Source organism: Pogona vitticeps, chromosome 1 (genome assembly GCF_051106095.1).
Source record: "Pogona vitticeps strain Pit_001003342236 chromosome 1, PviZW2.1, whole genome shotgun sequence".
Lineage (NCBI taxonomy): Eukaryota > Metazoa > Chordata > Lepidosauria > Squamata > Agamidae > Pogona > Pogona vitticeps.
The window spans coordinates 328,839,337-328,855,644 of record NC_135783.1 but is presented as its reverse complement, the minus strand read 5'-3'; the positions used below and the strand labels follow the sequence as shown (position 1 = coordinate 328,855,644).

General features: G+C 40.1%; 1 protein-coding gene across 2 annotated transcripts in view; it reads left to right on the top strand.

Annotated features, from left to right (window-relative positions):
• Nucleotides 1-16,308, top strand: part of KCNK10 (potassium two pore domain channel subfamily K member 10) — a 76,014-nt gene that overhangs the window by 43,814 nt on the left and 15,892 nt on the right. For both annotated transcript variants that reach the window (XM_020777574.3, XM_078383716.1), the window contains 2 exons: nt 182-299; nt 8,151-8,311. In XM_020777574.3, the coding sequence (XP_020633233.1) occupies nt 182-299; nt 8,151-8,311 (279 nt within the window). The remainder of the gene's footprint in view (nt 1-181; nt 300-8,150; nt 8,312-16,308) is intronic.

Sequence of the window (16,308 nt, the reverse complement as noted above, 5' to 3'; positions counted from 1 at the left end):
ACTTTCTTAATTTTTCATTTTTGTTTTGCTTTTGCCTCACATCTTACATGACATCAATCAGAACATGGAATAAACTGCTTTTTTAAGACTATAATTCCAGTATCCTCCAGCCAGCATAAACGTTGCATACTTGAGAACCAGATATTTTGCTGTCTTAATTTTACCATCATTTCCTTTACAGAGGGTCATCAATGCTACCAGTGCTGGAGTCAACCCTGTAGGAGACTCTTCAAACAGCAGCAGCCACTGGGACCTTGGAAGTGCCTTTTTCTTTGCTGGAACTGTCATCACAACAATAGGTATATATTGACACAGCATGTCAGACGGAGTTTAGAAAAGTTAGTCTTCTACACTACAACTGCCAAAATGTTCTTTCCACTACAAAGGAGCTTTACCGAGATGAAGAAAATAAGGGCCTATGTTTCTCATTGCAGGTGTTTCCCTATAATTTATACAAATCGGCTTTTAAAAATTATTTTTGGAAAGCATAGTAGGTGAACGCTGGCTTCATTCACAATTGCACAATCACAAACGGCTGCTTGATTCACATATCTGGAACAGTAGTAGATCTCAGCTTCAAATGATGGACTACCTATAGAATCCTAGAATAATGAAGTTGGAAGGGGCCTATAAAGCCATTGAACTCAATCTTCTGTTCAATGCAGGAATTCAAATCAAAGTATATCTGACAGATGCTTATCACATTTTCTCTGAAATGCCTCTGGTGTTGGAGCACTTACCACTACCTGAGTTAATTGGCTCCATTGTTGTACTGTTCTAACAGTGAAGAGATTTTTCCTGATATTCAACTTAAATTTTTTTTTTTAGACTTATATACCGCCCCATAGCGCTACAAGCACTCTCCGGGCGGTTTACAATTTAATTATACAGGCTACACATTGCCCCCCCAGCAAGCTGGGTACTCATTTTACCGACCTCGGAAGGATAGAAGGCTGAGTCAACCTTGAGCCGGCTACCTGGGATTTGAACCCCAGGTCGTGAGCACAGTTTTAGCTGCAGTACAGCGTTTTAACCACTGCGCTCAGTGGCTTCCTGTAATCTGAGCCCATTATTATTGGTCCTGCACTCTGGGATGATTGAGAACAGATCTTGCCTCTCCTCTCTAAGACAACCTTTCAAGTATTTGAAGAATTACAGTGGTGCCCCGCATAGTGACGATAATCCGTTCCGGAAAAATCGTCGCTATGTGGATTCGTCGCTATACGGAACAAAAAAGCCCATAGGAATGCATTAAGACACGTTTAATGCATTCCTATGGCTAAAAACTCACCATTGTGTGAAAATCCTCAATATGGCCGCCATTTTCGCTGCCCAGCAAGTGAGGAATGGGCACAAAAACACAGCAGGCAGCCATTTTTTTACCCAGCGGCCATTTTGGATCAGCTGTTCTAAAAACATCACTATGCGAAAATCGGTAAGCGAAACAGCTTACCGATCATCGCAAAGCAATGTTTTACCATTTAAAACATTGCAATGTGATTGCTTTTGCGATCGCAAAAACTTAATCGCTATGCGGATTCATCGTTAAACGGGGCGCCGTTATGCGGGGCACCACTGTATACCATATCTCCCCTCAGTCTTCTTTTCTCAAAGCTAAACATGATAAGTTCTTCCAGTCTTTCCTCAGTTTCCAAACCTGTGATCATCCTTGTTGCCCTCGTCTGAACTTGTTCCAGTTTGTTGGCATCCTTCTTAAAGTGCGGTGTCCAGAATTGAGACCTAACTAGTGCTGTGCAGAGGGGAACTAGTATTTCATATGATTTGGACACTATATTTCTGTGACTATAGCCTAAAATAGCATTTGTCTTTTTTGCAGCCACATTGCACTGTTGGCTCATACTCAGATTGTGATCTACAACAATTATGTGCCCCTTCTTTTTCGTAGAATTACTGAGTCAAGTATCCTCCATCTTGTAACTGTGTGTTTGTTTTTTCTCCTAGGTATAGAACCTTCCACTGATCCCTGTTCAATGTCATTTTGTTATTTTCAGTTTTTTGTTTTTAATATTTTCAATATTTTTCTGTTTTCCAGGGTATTGACTATTCCACACAATTTTGTATCATCCACAAATCTGAGAAGCATTCCCTGCCCCCACTCCAAGTCATTAAAAACATGTTGAAGAGCACTAGGCCCAGTACTGAGCCTTGTGGTACCCCACCTGTTTGAGAAGAAGTCAACAATAAGCACTCTCTGAGTACAATTGTATAACCAAAGGTGTATCCATATGACAGTTGTTCTATCCAGACTACAGCTAGTTAGTTTGCTAATCAGAATACCATGGGGCACTTTGTCAAAGGCTTTCCTGAAGTCAAGATATATTACAGAATGTCTGCAACATTCCCACCATCTACCAGTGAGGTTTCCTGATCAAAAAATGACTTGAGATTACTCTGGCAAGATTTGTTCTCCACAAATATATGTTGGCTTCTATGCATAGTGATTAGTGCATTTTCAAAGTGCTTGCAGACTGACTGCTTTATCATCTGCTCTAGAGTTTTCCCTGGGATTGATATCAGGCTGACTGGTCTGTAGTTCCCAGGTTCCATCTTTTTGCTTTTTTTATTTTTTTGAAGGTAGGACGTTAGTCCTCTTCCAATCATGCAGCATTCCATGATATCAAGTAAATAAAAGTCATTCTGAGAGCTCTTCAGCCAGTTCCTTCAATACTCTTGGATGCAGTTTATTGGGCCTTGGAAATCTGAACTCATACAATGTAATGTGTTTATCAATCTCAAGCTACACTCCTGTCCTCTCTATTTGCACTTCACATTTTCCTGGACAGTCATAGACAATAACATATTGCTGGTTCTAAAAAGATCAGTTTTAAAGGTAGGCATTATAAAAAAATTAAGTTAGGATAAACACCCCTGCTTAATTTTTGGACATAGAATTTGGGGCAGGTGGCAGAGTCTATCAGGAGCAACTTTTTTCCTTTGCTTCTATTTGCATGTTTCTGTATGTTTTTACCACTGGCCTAGCCCTCCTGGGAGAAATAGCTTTTTGGGACCCAAGGCAGAAACATCTCTGGAAGTGTCACTTTTAGAACATAGGATGTAGGCTTTCTCCTTTTCTAAATTGAAGGGGGCACTGGCATTTTCTGACAGAGGTCATGAGTGCTGTAGTTCATTTGAATCAGGAAACAAAATGCCTCTCTACTGCCCATGTAGCGAGACTAGTGGTGCCATCTTCACTGCTCCTTGCCATCCTGTCTTGAAATTATTATTAGTGCCAGCTGAGTCTCTAAGGGGAGAACATTCCATAACTGTGGTGCTACAGCCGAGAAAGCTCTTTGTCTCTGCATAGTGGGTCATTTCTCCATGGCAGAACAGAGGAGCCACTCCCCAGCAAATTGTAGTGATCAGGCTGGTCTGTATACGGAGAGGCATTCTCTCAAGTATCCAGGCTCAAAGCCGTTTAAGTCTTTATGTTATCATCAACACCTTAAGCTGAGACTGGAAGTGTATTGGCAGCCAGTGCAATTCTTTTGGAACCAGTGCCATATGGGTTTATATGCTGTTGAACATAGGAGATTGCTTTATGCTGAGTCAGAGCCTGTGTCTTCTTAGCTTAGTGGCTCTTTATGATTTTAAATAAGGGGCTTTCCTAGCCCTTCCTGAAAATGCTGTGGAATGAATCGGAGGCTTTTTGCAGCAAACCAGATGTGCAAAATCCAGGGTCACATAAGCAGACATTGTGCCCAGCCAGACTTTCCTTCCCTTCCCTCTGCAGCCCTCTTCTGTGTATGCCCCCCCAAGTCCTCCAGATTAGATTTTGAGGGCATGGCAGTGGGCTGCATAGGGGACATGGAATCATGTTCCTATGCAGTAGGAGCAGTTCTGTTGATGGCTGTTGTAGTGTTCTGGAGCCTCATGGTGTAGTGGTTAAGTACTTCAGTCAAAGCCTTCCATCCTTCTGAGGTCAGTAAATTGAGTACCCAGCTGGCTGGGGGCCAATGTGTGGCCTGCATAATTAACTTGTAAACCACCCAGAGAGTGCTTGAAGCATTATGGAGTGATATATAAGCAGCACACTTTGCTTAGCTTCTGCTTTCTGGCACTCAGCTATGGACCTTTCTGTATGGAGTTTATCAATACTAACAAGTTGTAGCATTAAGAAGCGTTAGAGTGCTTTTGATCATTATGATCAAGAAAACCTATATTATTCGCCCCCCTCCTCCCCATTTAAGTAATTTATTCCTGGTCTGATCTATGTACCTGGGTTTGTACTTCCATTGTGAAAGTGCATTTTTATCACCAAACTGCAAACCGCTGAAATGAAATGGGTTTTAATGGAATTGGCAGTCAAGTGTTCTGAACTTCTGTGGTGCCTGAGCTGTAACTACATCTCTTATCTCCTCCACCCTCCCCTCTCTTTTTCTGGCTAAAATGCATTTATACAACACAATGGATAACAGAGCAGAAAGAATCAAATTGAATTGATTCCACTGAATCCATATTGGAATAAATTACCCGTTCCTATGAATGGCGGGGACCTCTTGCTTTAACCTAGAAGATAAATCTCTGCAAAATGTAATATAATATATTAGAATTGTGATCCTCAGTCAATGGTGTGTGTGCCTCTAGTAGGACCAGAAATAGTTAAGATGAGGTGCAGGGTTTTCACGACGTATTCGCGAAGGCTTTCACGGCTGGGATCTAATGGTTGTTGTGGGTTTTTCGGGCTCTTTGGCCGTGTTCTGAAGGTGGTTCTTCCTAACGTTTGCCAGTCTCTGGCCGGCATCTTCAGAGGACAGCACTCTGTGCTCTGGTCCTCTGAAGATGCTGTCCTCTGAAGATGCCGGCCACAGAGACTGGCGAAACGTTAGGAAGAACAACCTTCAGAACACGGCCAAAGAGCCTGAAAAACCCACAACAACCGTTTTCATAACGATTACTCTGAATTTACTTTTCCTCTGTCCACATGTTGTTCTGTATGACATACCAGATTTTCAGGGGGCAGAGCGGGCTACAGAAAGAATTGATGAGTATCAGCTTCCTCGCCCTTTTTTTTTGGTCAGAGGGAGCTTTCCGGGATATAAGTTGTACTCAACGGATTCACAAATCTCTTACAAATGGAATGCATTTAAGCTTAAAGATACTAGTTAGCTATCACCATCAAAATGACCATTGGCCTGCATCCTGTCCAGGGTTTACATGTAAAGAGCTTCAGCTTCAGCTGCAGTCAGATGAAACAGTGTCTTATGTGTGGTCTGGCTTCTGATTGTGTAACCTGGCTGTGCCACTGCCACAAGATTCACATTTGTGTTCTCTGTGTCTAAATAAATTGAACACAATACTAGCCGTTATTTTCATATCCTCCAAATTATTATTATTTGGAAGTCACAATATGTACATTGCTAAATTCCAGACAAATTGCATTTTGTAGTAACTCACACCTAAGTATGGTTATGAGTGAAATTGACTGTCCCCCACCAAAAGTTTCAAAATGAAGGGAAATAAGCCTGAACTAAAAAGGAAGTGGAAGAGATTGATTTATGTCTCAAGTAATATGTGGTTCTGTTAAACTAATCTGAATCAGTGGATGATGGAACTACCTCTTTAAATGAGGGACTCTTCATTCATTAATTCATTCAGTTTGTATTCCGCTCCCATTAGGGCCAAGGCACTACCCTGGGCAGTTACACCACGAATAATAGAGAACACAAATAAAGGTAAAAACATTAAAACAGCAACAATAATCTTAAAAACAGATGGCACAGACTAATCATATAAACCCAGATCGGACAGAGGAAAGGGTGCTGTGGTGTGTGTATGGGGAATGTGGATGAGCCCAGAGACAGAAAGTCAGCAAAGGAATAAGAACAAACTTTAAAAATAAAAAGACTGCACTTTTAAAATGTCAGCATAGAATTTTACAGGTTGCCAAGAATATAGAAACAAAAACCTTCAAATAATTATTGAAACAAAACTCCATGAAGGAGTTCTATAATAAGGACTATTACAACCTGCAGTAGTCTTTGTTCTGTAGGTGTTGTGATGTTATTTTAATTTGAAACTATTATGGAGAGATGAAACAGATTCTACCACCCTCCCCTCCACCAAAAGTCCAATAGCAGATCAGGAAAATAAGCCATAAAAAGACTGAACTCCCAGACAGACTAAGAAGTCAGAGAATCTCTTGATGATTCACAGGGACAGAACTGTAAGAAATTGAGAGTTCAGTAAGTGTCGTATGTGATAAAGGGCCAGCATACTGTAAATCAGAACCGAAACCTGAAAATGAGATTAGCCAGGTGAGTCATCTTCCCAACAGGATCCAATTAAGAGACATCCTATGCAGTAGTGGCCAATGAATGATGAAGAACGGCTCTTTAGGTGATTTTTCTTTAGAAGCCTCCTCAATTCTGCAATGGTGAGAAAAATGTGCATTGGTCTCAGATTAAGCAATTAGTAAAATCCAGCTCCATGTATAAAAGGTCTGATATGGCCAGGATGACACATGCCTTACTTACATCCTGATTGGATTAGTATATCACACTGTATGTGGGGCTGCCAATGAAAAGTGTCTTGAAACTTCAAAGGGTACAAAACACAGCACCCGGATTGCTAGCTGGGACTGATTACAGGGACCACATAACCACCCTGTTATAGCAGCTTCTCTGGCTGCTGATCCATTTGCAGGCAGAATTTAAAGTGTTGGTTCTAACATGTAATGCCCTAAATGGCTTGGGTTCAAGCTATCTCAAGGACCGTGTCTCCCTTTATGAGCCTGCTTGGGTATTAAGATAATCAGGGGAAATTTTTCTCTCAGTCCCACTACCTTCACATTTGGTGGGTGCACAGGAGATGACTTTTTCTGTTGCTGCTCCCAGACCCTTCGACAGGCCAGCCCCATCTTTGCTGTCCTCCCACAAGCAGGCAAAGACTTTTCTCTTCAGGCAGCTTCAGTGACTGGCTGCCTGAGTGGTGTTTTTAAATGGATTGTTGTATCTTACTGATTTGAATGTGTTTTGGTGTTGTTTTTGTTTACTGTTTTTAGTATGGTATTTGTTTAATCTTTTTTAGTATTTATATATGCGCTGTTTTAGCTTTAAATATTATCTTTGGGTGATGTAAGCCACCTTGGGCCCTTTTTAAGGAGAATGGTGGGGTAAGAAGTATTTTAAATAATAAATTAATAAATTGTACTTAGGTTTGCTCTGACTAGACAGGTAATCCATTGCATTGTGCACTATAAACATTTTGCCTTTGGGATTTAAACCAGGAATGGAAATATAAAGAAATATTTTCTGGTTCCCACTAGTGGCCAATTCTGATACAGCACTTTGGAAACTTTTATTAAAAAATACAAAAGTCAAAGACTAAGAGTACACCCTAGCAGCTTCTGCAGTTACAGCTCCACACACACATAAATATTGAACAGGATATCAGCTTTGCCACATAGAGTTGATAAAAGAATGGCGTTTTAAAAAACCTGTCAAAATGCCTCTGAAAATGCCTTGAAATGCCCTTAAGAAGTAACTTTGAAAGTAACTAAATATTGCATCTTATACTTTGTAACGCAGTGTTTCTAGTTATACTCAAAAGTAACTTTGTAGATACTGGTGAAATTATAAAACATCCAAAATAACTAGTTGGAGGAAACTACATTACTTCCAACTAGTTATTCCCAAAGTGGATGCTGTTGTTACATTGTGGAAATGTTTCTGACATTGCTGTAACCACCTTTGAGCATAGATTTTGTTGTTACTGTTTTGATTTATATATTGCCCCATAATACTAAAGCACCCTCTGGGTAGTTTACAACATAATTATGCAAACAACACTTGGTACCCAATGAGATGGGTATTCATTTTACTGACTCGGAAGGAGTTGAGTTGGGTACCTAAATCCATTAGTTTCCCATGGGAGATCAGTATACAAAGAAATTGGGGGAAGGGGGTATAAGAAAGGCCACATGTCCACTTTATTCTCTGCTTCAGCACCAGAAAACAAGTGAGATGCTTGAAGTTCTATATATCATGTAGAACTGAGGGACTGCAGAGCACTGGAATGTGGAAAGAAGCTGTTTTTCTTTGTATATGTGTTTTATTATCTAGATCTATCTTGTTTTATTGTCTCTTCAGAATTCAGGTCATGATGTCTTTTCTCTTTCTCTTTCTCAACAGGGTATGGAAACATTGCCCCAAGCACAGAAGGTGGAAAAATTTTCTGTATTTTGTATGCCATCTTTGGGATTCCACTTTTTGGCTTTCTGCTAGCCGGCATAGGTGACCAGCTTGGGACCATCTTTGGGAAGGGCATTGCACGAGTGGAAAAGGTTTTTCGAGTAAGACTTAATTGTTTTATTTCATTTTTGTCTCAGACCTTAATGGCAGGGTACTTACAGTCCTGAAAGGTTTTGCCTTGGAGGGCACTGTGGTAGTAGAACACCCACTTGCCCCATAAACATGACTTCTTGGTTTGGGAGTATTTGAAGGATTTGTTATGGGGATGAATGAACTGGAATGCTTGCTAAAAGGAAGAAAATACACATTTAGCAGTCGTCATGGAGATCTAGTGGCCATGCCAAAAATCCCTAGCTGCATATGTAAAAAATGTAGAAAGGTCCAGATTGCTCATACTGATGTGTGTGTCAAATAGGGCAGTTATGTTGTGTGTCATCAGGTTGCCTCCGACTTACGGAGACCACCTTGCTCAGCTCTTGTAGACTAAAGCCTGTGACTTTATTTAGGGAGATAGTCCATCTTGCATTTGGTCTTCCTCTTTTCCTGCTGCCTTCCGCCTTTACCAATATTATTGTCTTTTCCAGAGAATCCTGCCTTCTCATGATGTGCCCAAAGTAGGACAGCCTCAGTTTCAAAGTTTTTGCTTCTAGAGATAATTCAGGCTTGATTTGATCTAAACCCCCTTGCTTGTCTTTCTGGCAGTCCAGGGTATCTGCAAAGCTCTCATCCAGCACTGTATTTCAAATGAATCCCCTGCTGGCTTTATTAACTGTCCAGCTTTCTCACCCGTACATGGTGATCGGAAAGACAAGAGTGTGGATGATCTTGATCTTGGTTTCCAGTGACACATCCTTACACTGGATGATCTTTTCTAATTCCTTCACTGCTGCCCTTCTTAGTCTCAGTCTTCTTCTGATTTCTTGGCTGCAGACTCCATTTGAATGGATAATTGAGCCAAGGTATACAAAATACATCATTTTATTCATTGCCAGTGCTATTTTTGTGCAATTCCTCTGTAGTCATGATTTTTGTCTTCTTGGCATTCAACTGCAATGTTGCTTCGGCACTTCCTTCTTTCTCTTGAAATGTAGAAGACAGAATGTGATAAAATACCTGGGCTGGATATATTATTCTGTCTTTAAAATGCAATCAGTATGTGAAGAGGCAAATTGTGATTGAATTCTGACTAGCATCTGGGATGTGGTGTGTGAAATGTAACGAATCTTGAAACATTTGGAAAAGATGTTTACTGCTTGGTTGCTTTCAGGATAGTACCCAGTTGGATTCTTCATTTCTGCATCACTGTCTCTTTGTGTTCCTAGCCAGAATTTAGAAAAGTTGCTTTTTGAGGCTAAACCTACCAGAATCCCTTATCCTGCTTAGTGAGTGGCCTGTACAGTAACTTCTCCACACTTTGCTCCGAGCATACTGCCTTACAAATATCTCTGTTACAAATGTATATATAATTTATAAATTCTTTTTACAACTGCAACACTTTTGACATCTGCAGATGGATGCCCTTCTTCCTTCTCCCTTTGGCATACCTCTCAAATTGCGTGGCGGTATCTTAAAAAAACATTTCCAGTTAATATTAAAGATATCTTCTGTTTGAATCTTTTCTAACTTAGCATGTTTAGAGAGAATCTTTACCTTCTAAAACAAAATGAAATGAACACTTTACAACTTAGTATTCTAAACTTTGTTGTAGTAGTTTATTTTTTAAAAGTACCAGTTCTCTATGCTTGGTTGACTCAAAGCACAGATGAGGTGGTAAAGTTATTCCTAGCCTAACGTGCTGTGGACAGCAGGGCAGCTATCGCACACTTGAATGTTTTGCCATGAAAAAAGGCAATATAATTAAATATATACATATTTAAGGCAATAATAGCATCATAAGGCCAGGGCAGGCCGTATTGTTAAGCCGAGCAAGATGAGTGCAGATTTGGGCATTAAAAAGCAATCATAAAGGGCAATACATTGTTACTTATTTACTTTGTTCTTCCTGCAGTTTTACTGCCATTTAAGAGTAGGACCTACGGGATTTTCCACCTAATGTGCCAAAATATGTTGTCTGCCTTTAAATATTATAGTGGAGGCAGCGAACAGCAGGGGCAGGTTTTTGCTTGCAAAACAGCAAAGGAAAAAAGGGCAGAAAGCTCAATGCTAAATGGTTTAATGATTATTTGCAAATTGCTGATGCATTTTTGCAGAATCATTTGTTCACCAAGTAGCTTACCATAGCAGATGCTGCTACAACACAGTCCCTATCTGTGTATACATTTAAATAAACATAAATTTAGAATTCCAGAGGTGGTGTTGTTCCACTGCCCCTGTGTCCACTAATACTGAGTGACCATGAGCATCCCTGATGCAGCCAGCCAAAACGATATCTTATCTGGTCTTTGATTGGTGCTGAACTTCTTACAGTTCTCATTCCTAAAGAAGGAATTGATTTTCCTCAAAGCATCAGCTGTGCCATGTAAATAGTCATTAATCATTGTCTTCTTGAGCATCTAACTTTCCCCAATGCTGTTGCTTTTAGGTGTTGTGGACCATGAGTAATATATGGGTGCCATTTGCAGCTCCATCTCTAGCTGCTTTTTATACTCATTGTTCTTAGCTTTAAATATTGTATTTTAATGATGTAATCTACCATTGTATACTCATTGTTTTTAGCTTTAAATGTTGTCTTTCAGTGATGTAAGTTGCCTTGGGTCCTTTTTAAGGAGAAAGGTGTGGTAAAAATATTTTAAATCCATCCATCCATCCATCCATCCATCCATCCATCCATCCATCCATCCATCCATCCATCCATCCATCCATCCATCCATCCATCCATCCATCCATCCATCCATCACTATGAAATAACTTTGGATAGCCTAATAAAGGGGAATATGAAGCCAAAATTCTTCTGCTTAACATCTATTTTTATATTTTTTAATATTTTTTGTAGGGGTGGGGACTGTTCAGTCATATAAACTGCAGTCTGAAGTTGTGTAGTCCATCTGCATCTTCAGCTATGTGTCAGCTGAACAGTCCAGTAATCAAGGGGGTTAGCGAAAGCAAAGATGAACAGGCCACCTAGAGTGGGCCACGGGTCCAGATAGGCGGGATATAAATCAAATAAATGAAATAAATGAATAAGGTACTGTATTTCATCTGTAGCAGGGGCAGACAACTGAAGCCCTCCCAGAGTTTTGGGGTGGGAACTTCCATCATTCCTTATCATTGGCTAATAGAAATTATAGACCTAAAGGCGAGAGGTACCCATCCAAACCCTACAGCTGTATCTATATACATTTGTGGGCCAATAAGACTACTTCTTGTTACTGCCTTAATCTCTTTACATCCCCTCGCATTGTAAAGATATAAAGAGATTGGTCTGTTATGCCTAAAGGGCAGGTATCGTGATGAACTTTACCAGGCTCTGCTTTTGAGAAGGAGGACCTGTGACAAGAAGAAGGCACAGGTTCATAAAGTTAATATTGCCTGGGAACTGTTAAATCTTCTTACCACGTTCCAGTTAAATCAACTGTGGTTTTGCAAAGCTTTGTGTGTCTGCAGATGTTGCTGTCCTGCTGCTTATGGCTGATCATCTTTTGATGATTCCTGTGTGATCTAAAGAGAAATGTGAATGATTTCTTCCACTCATTCTGTTTTCCTCCTTTACTGTATGCATCTCATGCTCAAGGTATTTTTCTCAGAGAGACAGAGGCTAACAATATAAATTCTGTTCCATCTTGCAAGGATGCCCTGCAACCTGTCCTTTGGGAACTGAACTGAACTTGAGCAGAAATCTTGATACAAATGCACCAGGAAATCATGCGTATGAGTGGGAAAGTGTGTGTGCGCGCGCATACGTATATTTGTAAAAACCTAGGGGATTGGGTCTGCAGTTTGACACTTCTCTAAGTCAGTTTCTTCCACGAGCAATTTGGTTGCTCATTCCACCAACGTTATAGCTAACAGCCCTCCTGTACCTTCTGTTCTATATCCTGGAGCATGTCTGGAAAGAGAGGAGGATAATTTCTCCCACAAGAATAAAGATGTAGTTCAGTTTTTATTGCTTGGTACAACCTGTATGTGTTCCAAAGGAATAATTGCCTTACAAGTGTGGATTTATACTGGAGAAGACTACTTTTTTTTCTTGCATTTTAGAACATTCTTGCATTCAGTTTTCTGAGAAATGTAAAGAAGAATTTGACTCCTGAAGGAGATTTTCGGGCACATTCAGCTCGCGTGCTGTTACCAGGGAGCATTTTCATATATAAAGTTAAATGATCTTTAAGATACTCTGTTACTATTTTTGGCAGTGTTAAATTGGAATAGAATATGAAGGAGAGAGTGGTCTGTGTCATCCTATTAAGAAAAATTTGCATTTCTAACAGAGTGGCCAGTATCCCGTTGTGTACATCTGCCTGCACAACAGAGGTGACATCATCAGCATAGCAGATCACTGCTAATAAAGAGTTCCTATTTTGATTTCAAGGTGCATGTGACTTTAATTAGTCAAATGTTTAATGTGATTTAATTAGCAGCAATCTGCTAGGATTAGTGAGTTCACTTCTACTGTATAGCGGAGCTGCTCAAGAGGATGCTGGTCTGTGAGTTCTTGAAGCAGTGCTTTGCTTACCTGTACAATGGCTGAAATCCAGTAATACATTGTCATTAGAATAGGCCCATTGAATCAATGGAACTTACATAGGTGTTGAATCATCAAACCTCCACTGGTCCTGTGAGTCTGCTCTACTTATAGCTTATGACTAGATTTGCAGCCATTGTGTTAATTCTTTGTTATTTGCCTCATTTTAGTATTCCAGGAGGGTTAATTTGAATTTCAAGGACAGGTCAGATCAGTGGCAGGGCACATTCTAATTACTGTTCTGTCTCATATCAATCAGGATTTTATGAGGAAAATGTAGTTGGCCAACACAATCTGAAGGTTAATTCATGTTTGCAACAGTGTAGACTTCTGTTCATGGTGGTAATCTGTGTTTGCCATTCTAACACCCCTAGATTTAGCATGGATATACTGGAAATTGTGTGACCTCTCTCCTGGCTTAGAAATCACATGGGACTACTATTTCAAATACTGTTTCTCCCTTAGTGTGGTGTGGAGATTTACCTGCGTGATTCTCTATTAACAGTAACATTAATCATCCTTCTTTAATTCCCAATGTTCTGTGCTTATGAGCCCAGATCAATTATTCCCATGATACAGAGGCAGGAAACAAACAAATGTTGAGCATGTGATTCAAAGGTTTGTGTGCTGCTTGTGCTACCAGCATAATAAGAAGAGTCTGGTATATATGTCACTTCCTCTAGAGTCTAGAGGAAGAAAGGGTCTAGAGTCTAGCCCCTTTCACACATTCCACACACCAGATCTATCTAAACTGTTATTCAAGATGGAGTAATGGGATAATTGTGTCATGCCTCTTTCTCTTGTTTGTATTTTGCACCAATCATTACAAGCACCAGACATTTGAAATAATGCATTGTACAAGTAGCATACCTGCATTTGAGCATTGAAACAAAACTAAAAAGCAAAGACAAATAAGACAACCTAATGCAGTGCTGGAATGAGACAGACTTCATTTCTGTTTTGCAGTATTTTCTATTTGATTAAAGGAAAAGGTAAAGGTTCCCCTTGACATTTAGTCCAGTCATGTCCGACTCTAGGGCGCGGTGCTCATCCCCGTTTCCAAGCTGTTACAGCCAGCATTTGTCCAAAGACAGTTTCCGTGGTCACGTGGCCAGCATGACTAGACACAGAATGCCGTTAACTTCCCACCGAGGTGGTACCTATTTATCTATTCACATTTTTACATGCTTTTGAACTGCTAGGTTCACTTTGATTAGAGATTAATAATTCAGAAAGGTGGTGACAGGAAGTGAAGAATGATGATTGTCATGAAAATTTAAGAGCTGATTTGGATGTTTCCTACAAGCACTGATTCTGGAATTAACAATGATGGTGATTATGGGAGGGGGAAAGTTCTCTTAAATTTCTCCTTGCTGTTGCAGCCCCTCTGTGCTACCTTTCATCCTAGTAGAGGGAAGTGGGCAGGTAGAAGAAGGGTAAGAGCAAAGGTGGGCAACTGTGGCCCTCCAGATGTGGTTGGGCTGCACCTCCCATGTTTTGTCATCATTGGCTGTGTTGGTTACGATTGATGGAAGCTGCAGTCCATCAATAAAGAATGGAAAGATTTGCAATTATAACTCCCAGTCATTACTCCCCACCCCCATCCCCAGAATCAGGTAAGCTTTTGCAGTTAGCAAACTTTGTGGTATAATCAGTATAGCTATGCTGTTGTTCTACCTCTGTTAGAGAAGGAATTATGTCAAGAAGAAGATAATCATAGTCCTTATTGTCACCCCCTAGATATTATCATCCCTCAAAGTGCTCTATCGGCATTTTATGAATAGAAAACCTTAAAATAGACCACATTCTGGATGAAGAGAGGCAGGAATGTGCATGAAAAAATTGGTCACTTATCTTGCACTGCATGGATAGCTAAAGTAGAATCTGATTCTGGGACTTGCTCTCTCATTCCTTTAACCATTATGTTACACTTTCCACTTCTTTATTTACATAGTGACATCAGCATACATGGTGCATCATAAAGCTGAAAGCAAGTTCCTGCTCTGAGGAACTTAAAATCTAAAATTCAGCTCAGGGGAGACAACAGAAGAGAGAGAGGCAGGCAGCTGAAATGAACAAAGCAATAAAATTGGAAAACAATAGCCAGTTGTTACAGTTGTACAGTTGTAGTTAGGCCAAACTGCAACAGAGGAACTGGAGTTTTTGCAAATGGGGTATGTATTATAATATATTATTTCTATTATAATCTAAAAGCAATGGTGGGTGATACCTCTGTTAGACCATTGAAAATTACAAATAGCAGCCAGCTTTTGACTCTATACAGGTGTTCATCAGACTGAGCACCACAAGGCTGTGGATGATGCAGAAGAAATAAAGTTCCAAAATAATGGCCAGATGTCCATGCCTCTATTGAAAGTGAGTTTCAAAATGGAGGCTGCAAACTCAAGTCAGATGGGCAAATTCCACCCCTGGTGGAGTTGATTGGGTTGTCTCTTCCAATCATGTTAGACAAGTGGCTGCCAGTTTGTTTCTGTCATAATCATTTCTATCATCCCTCACTCATATTACTGCACATTGTTTGTTATCAGCATGTACATATGTATGTGTGTGCAGAATAAATGGGAAATGTTGTAATAGCTTACCTATGGCTTTTCTGCTATAATTGGTACCAGAAGATAAAATCAAAATCTATACCCAGAAGATTCATGTATCCCATCTAGGGGAAAAACAACAGGGAGCTGAGAAACAAACTATGGGCAGAATGCCAACCATCTCTCTCTCTCTCTCTCTCTCTCTGTGTGTGTGTGTGTGTGTGTGTGTGTGTGTGTATGTCTTCTTTTGCACTGATTGCTGTCAAGTTCCTGCAGACACACACACACATACAGAGGATTTATAGCAACTGCAGCCTGTAGTATTTCAAAAGCAAGATCAATTTTATACTTTAGGATTTGCTTCATCTCTTAAGCTACATTACAAGTTTCTTTAGATGAGCATAAACAATTGTTGCACATAGCCAAGGGGAGGATAAATACTGAGCAGCTGTGAAACAACCTCCTTCTTGAGCTTAGCTTTTGGATGTTCTTTTGTCTGGATTTTTATCTGTTTAATTTTGCAAACATTTGATTGCCTCCAAAATGTAGGTCTGATTTGGGGGGGATTTGTAATGGTTTATCCTAGCCTTTCTGTTCAGTGAAGAAGGATGATGAGAGCTGCAGGCCAATAAGATATGGACTGTGTTCTCTATACTTGCTTTGCAAGTTCCTCTTTGCAGGAGGAATTTATGGTTTGAACAAATAGTTAATATTTGAGTGGCCAATGTTTGTTTTCTTGGTTGCCACTGTGGTATTTTAGACCTGAAGGTGAGGAACAAACAGGACAACTGATCTCTCTCAGGGATAAAGTAATAAAATTGACACATTGTACTCCTAATGTCTTATTAACAGCTTCCGTGCTTGGCTAGTTATGGCATCTTCATCTGAGACTGTTCAGACATGA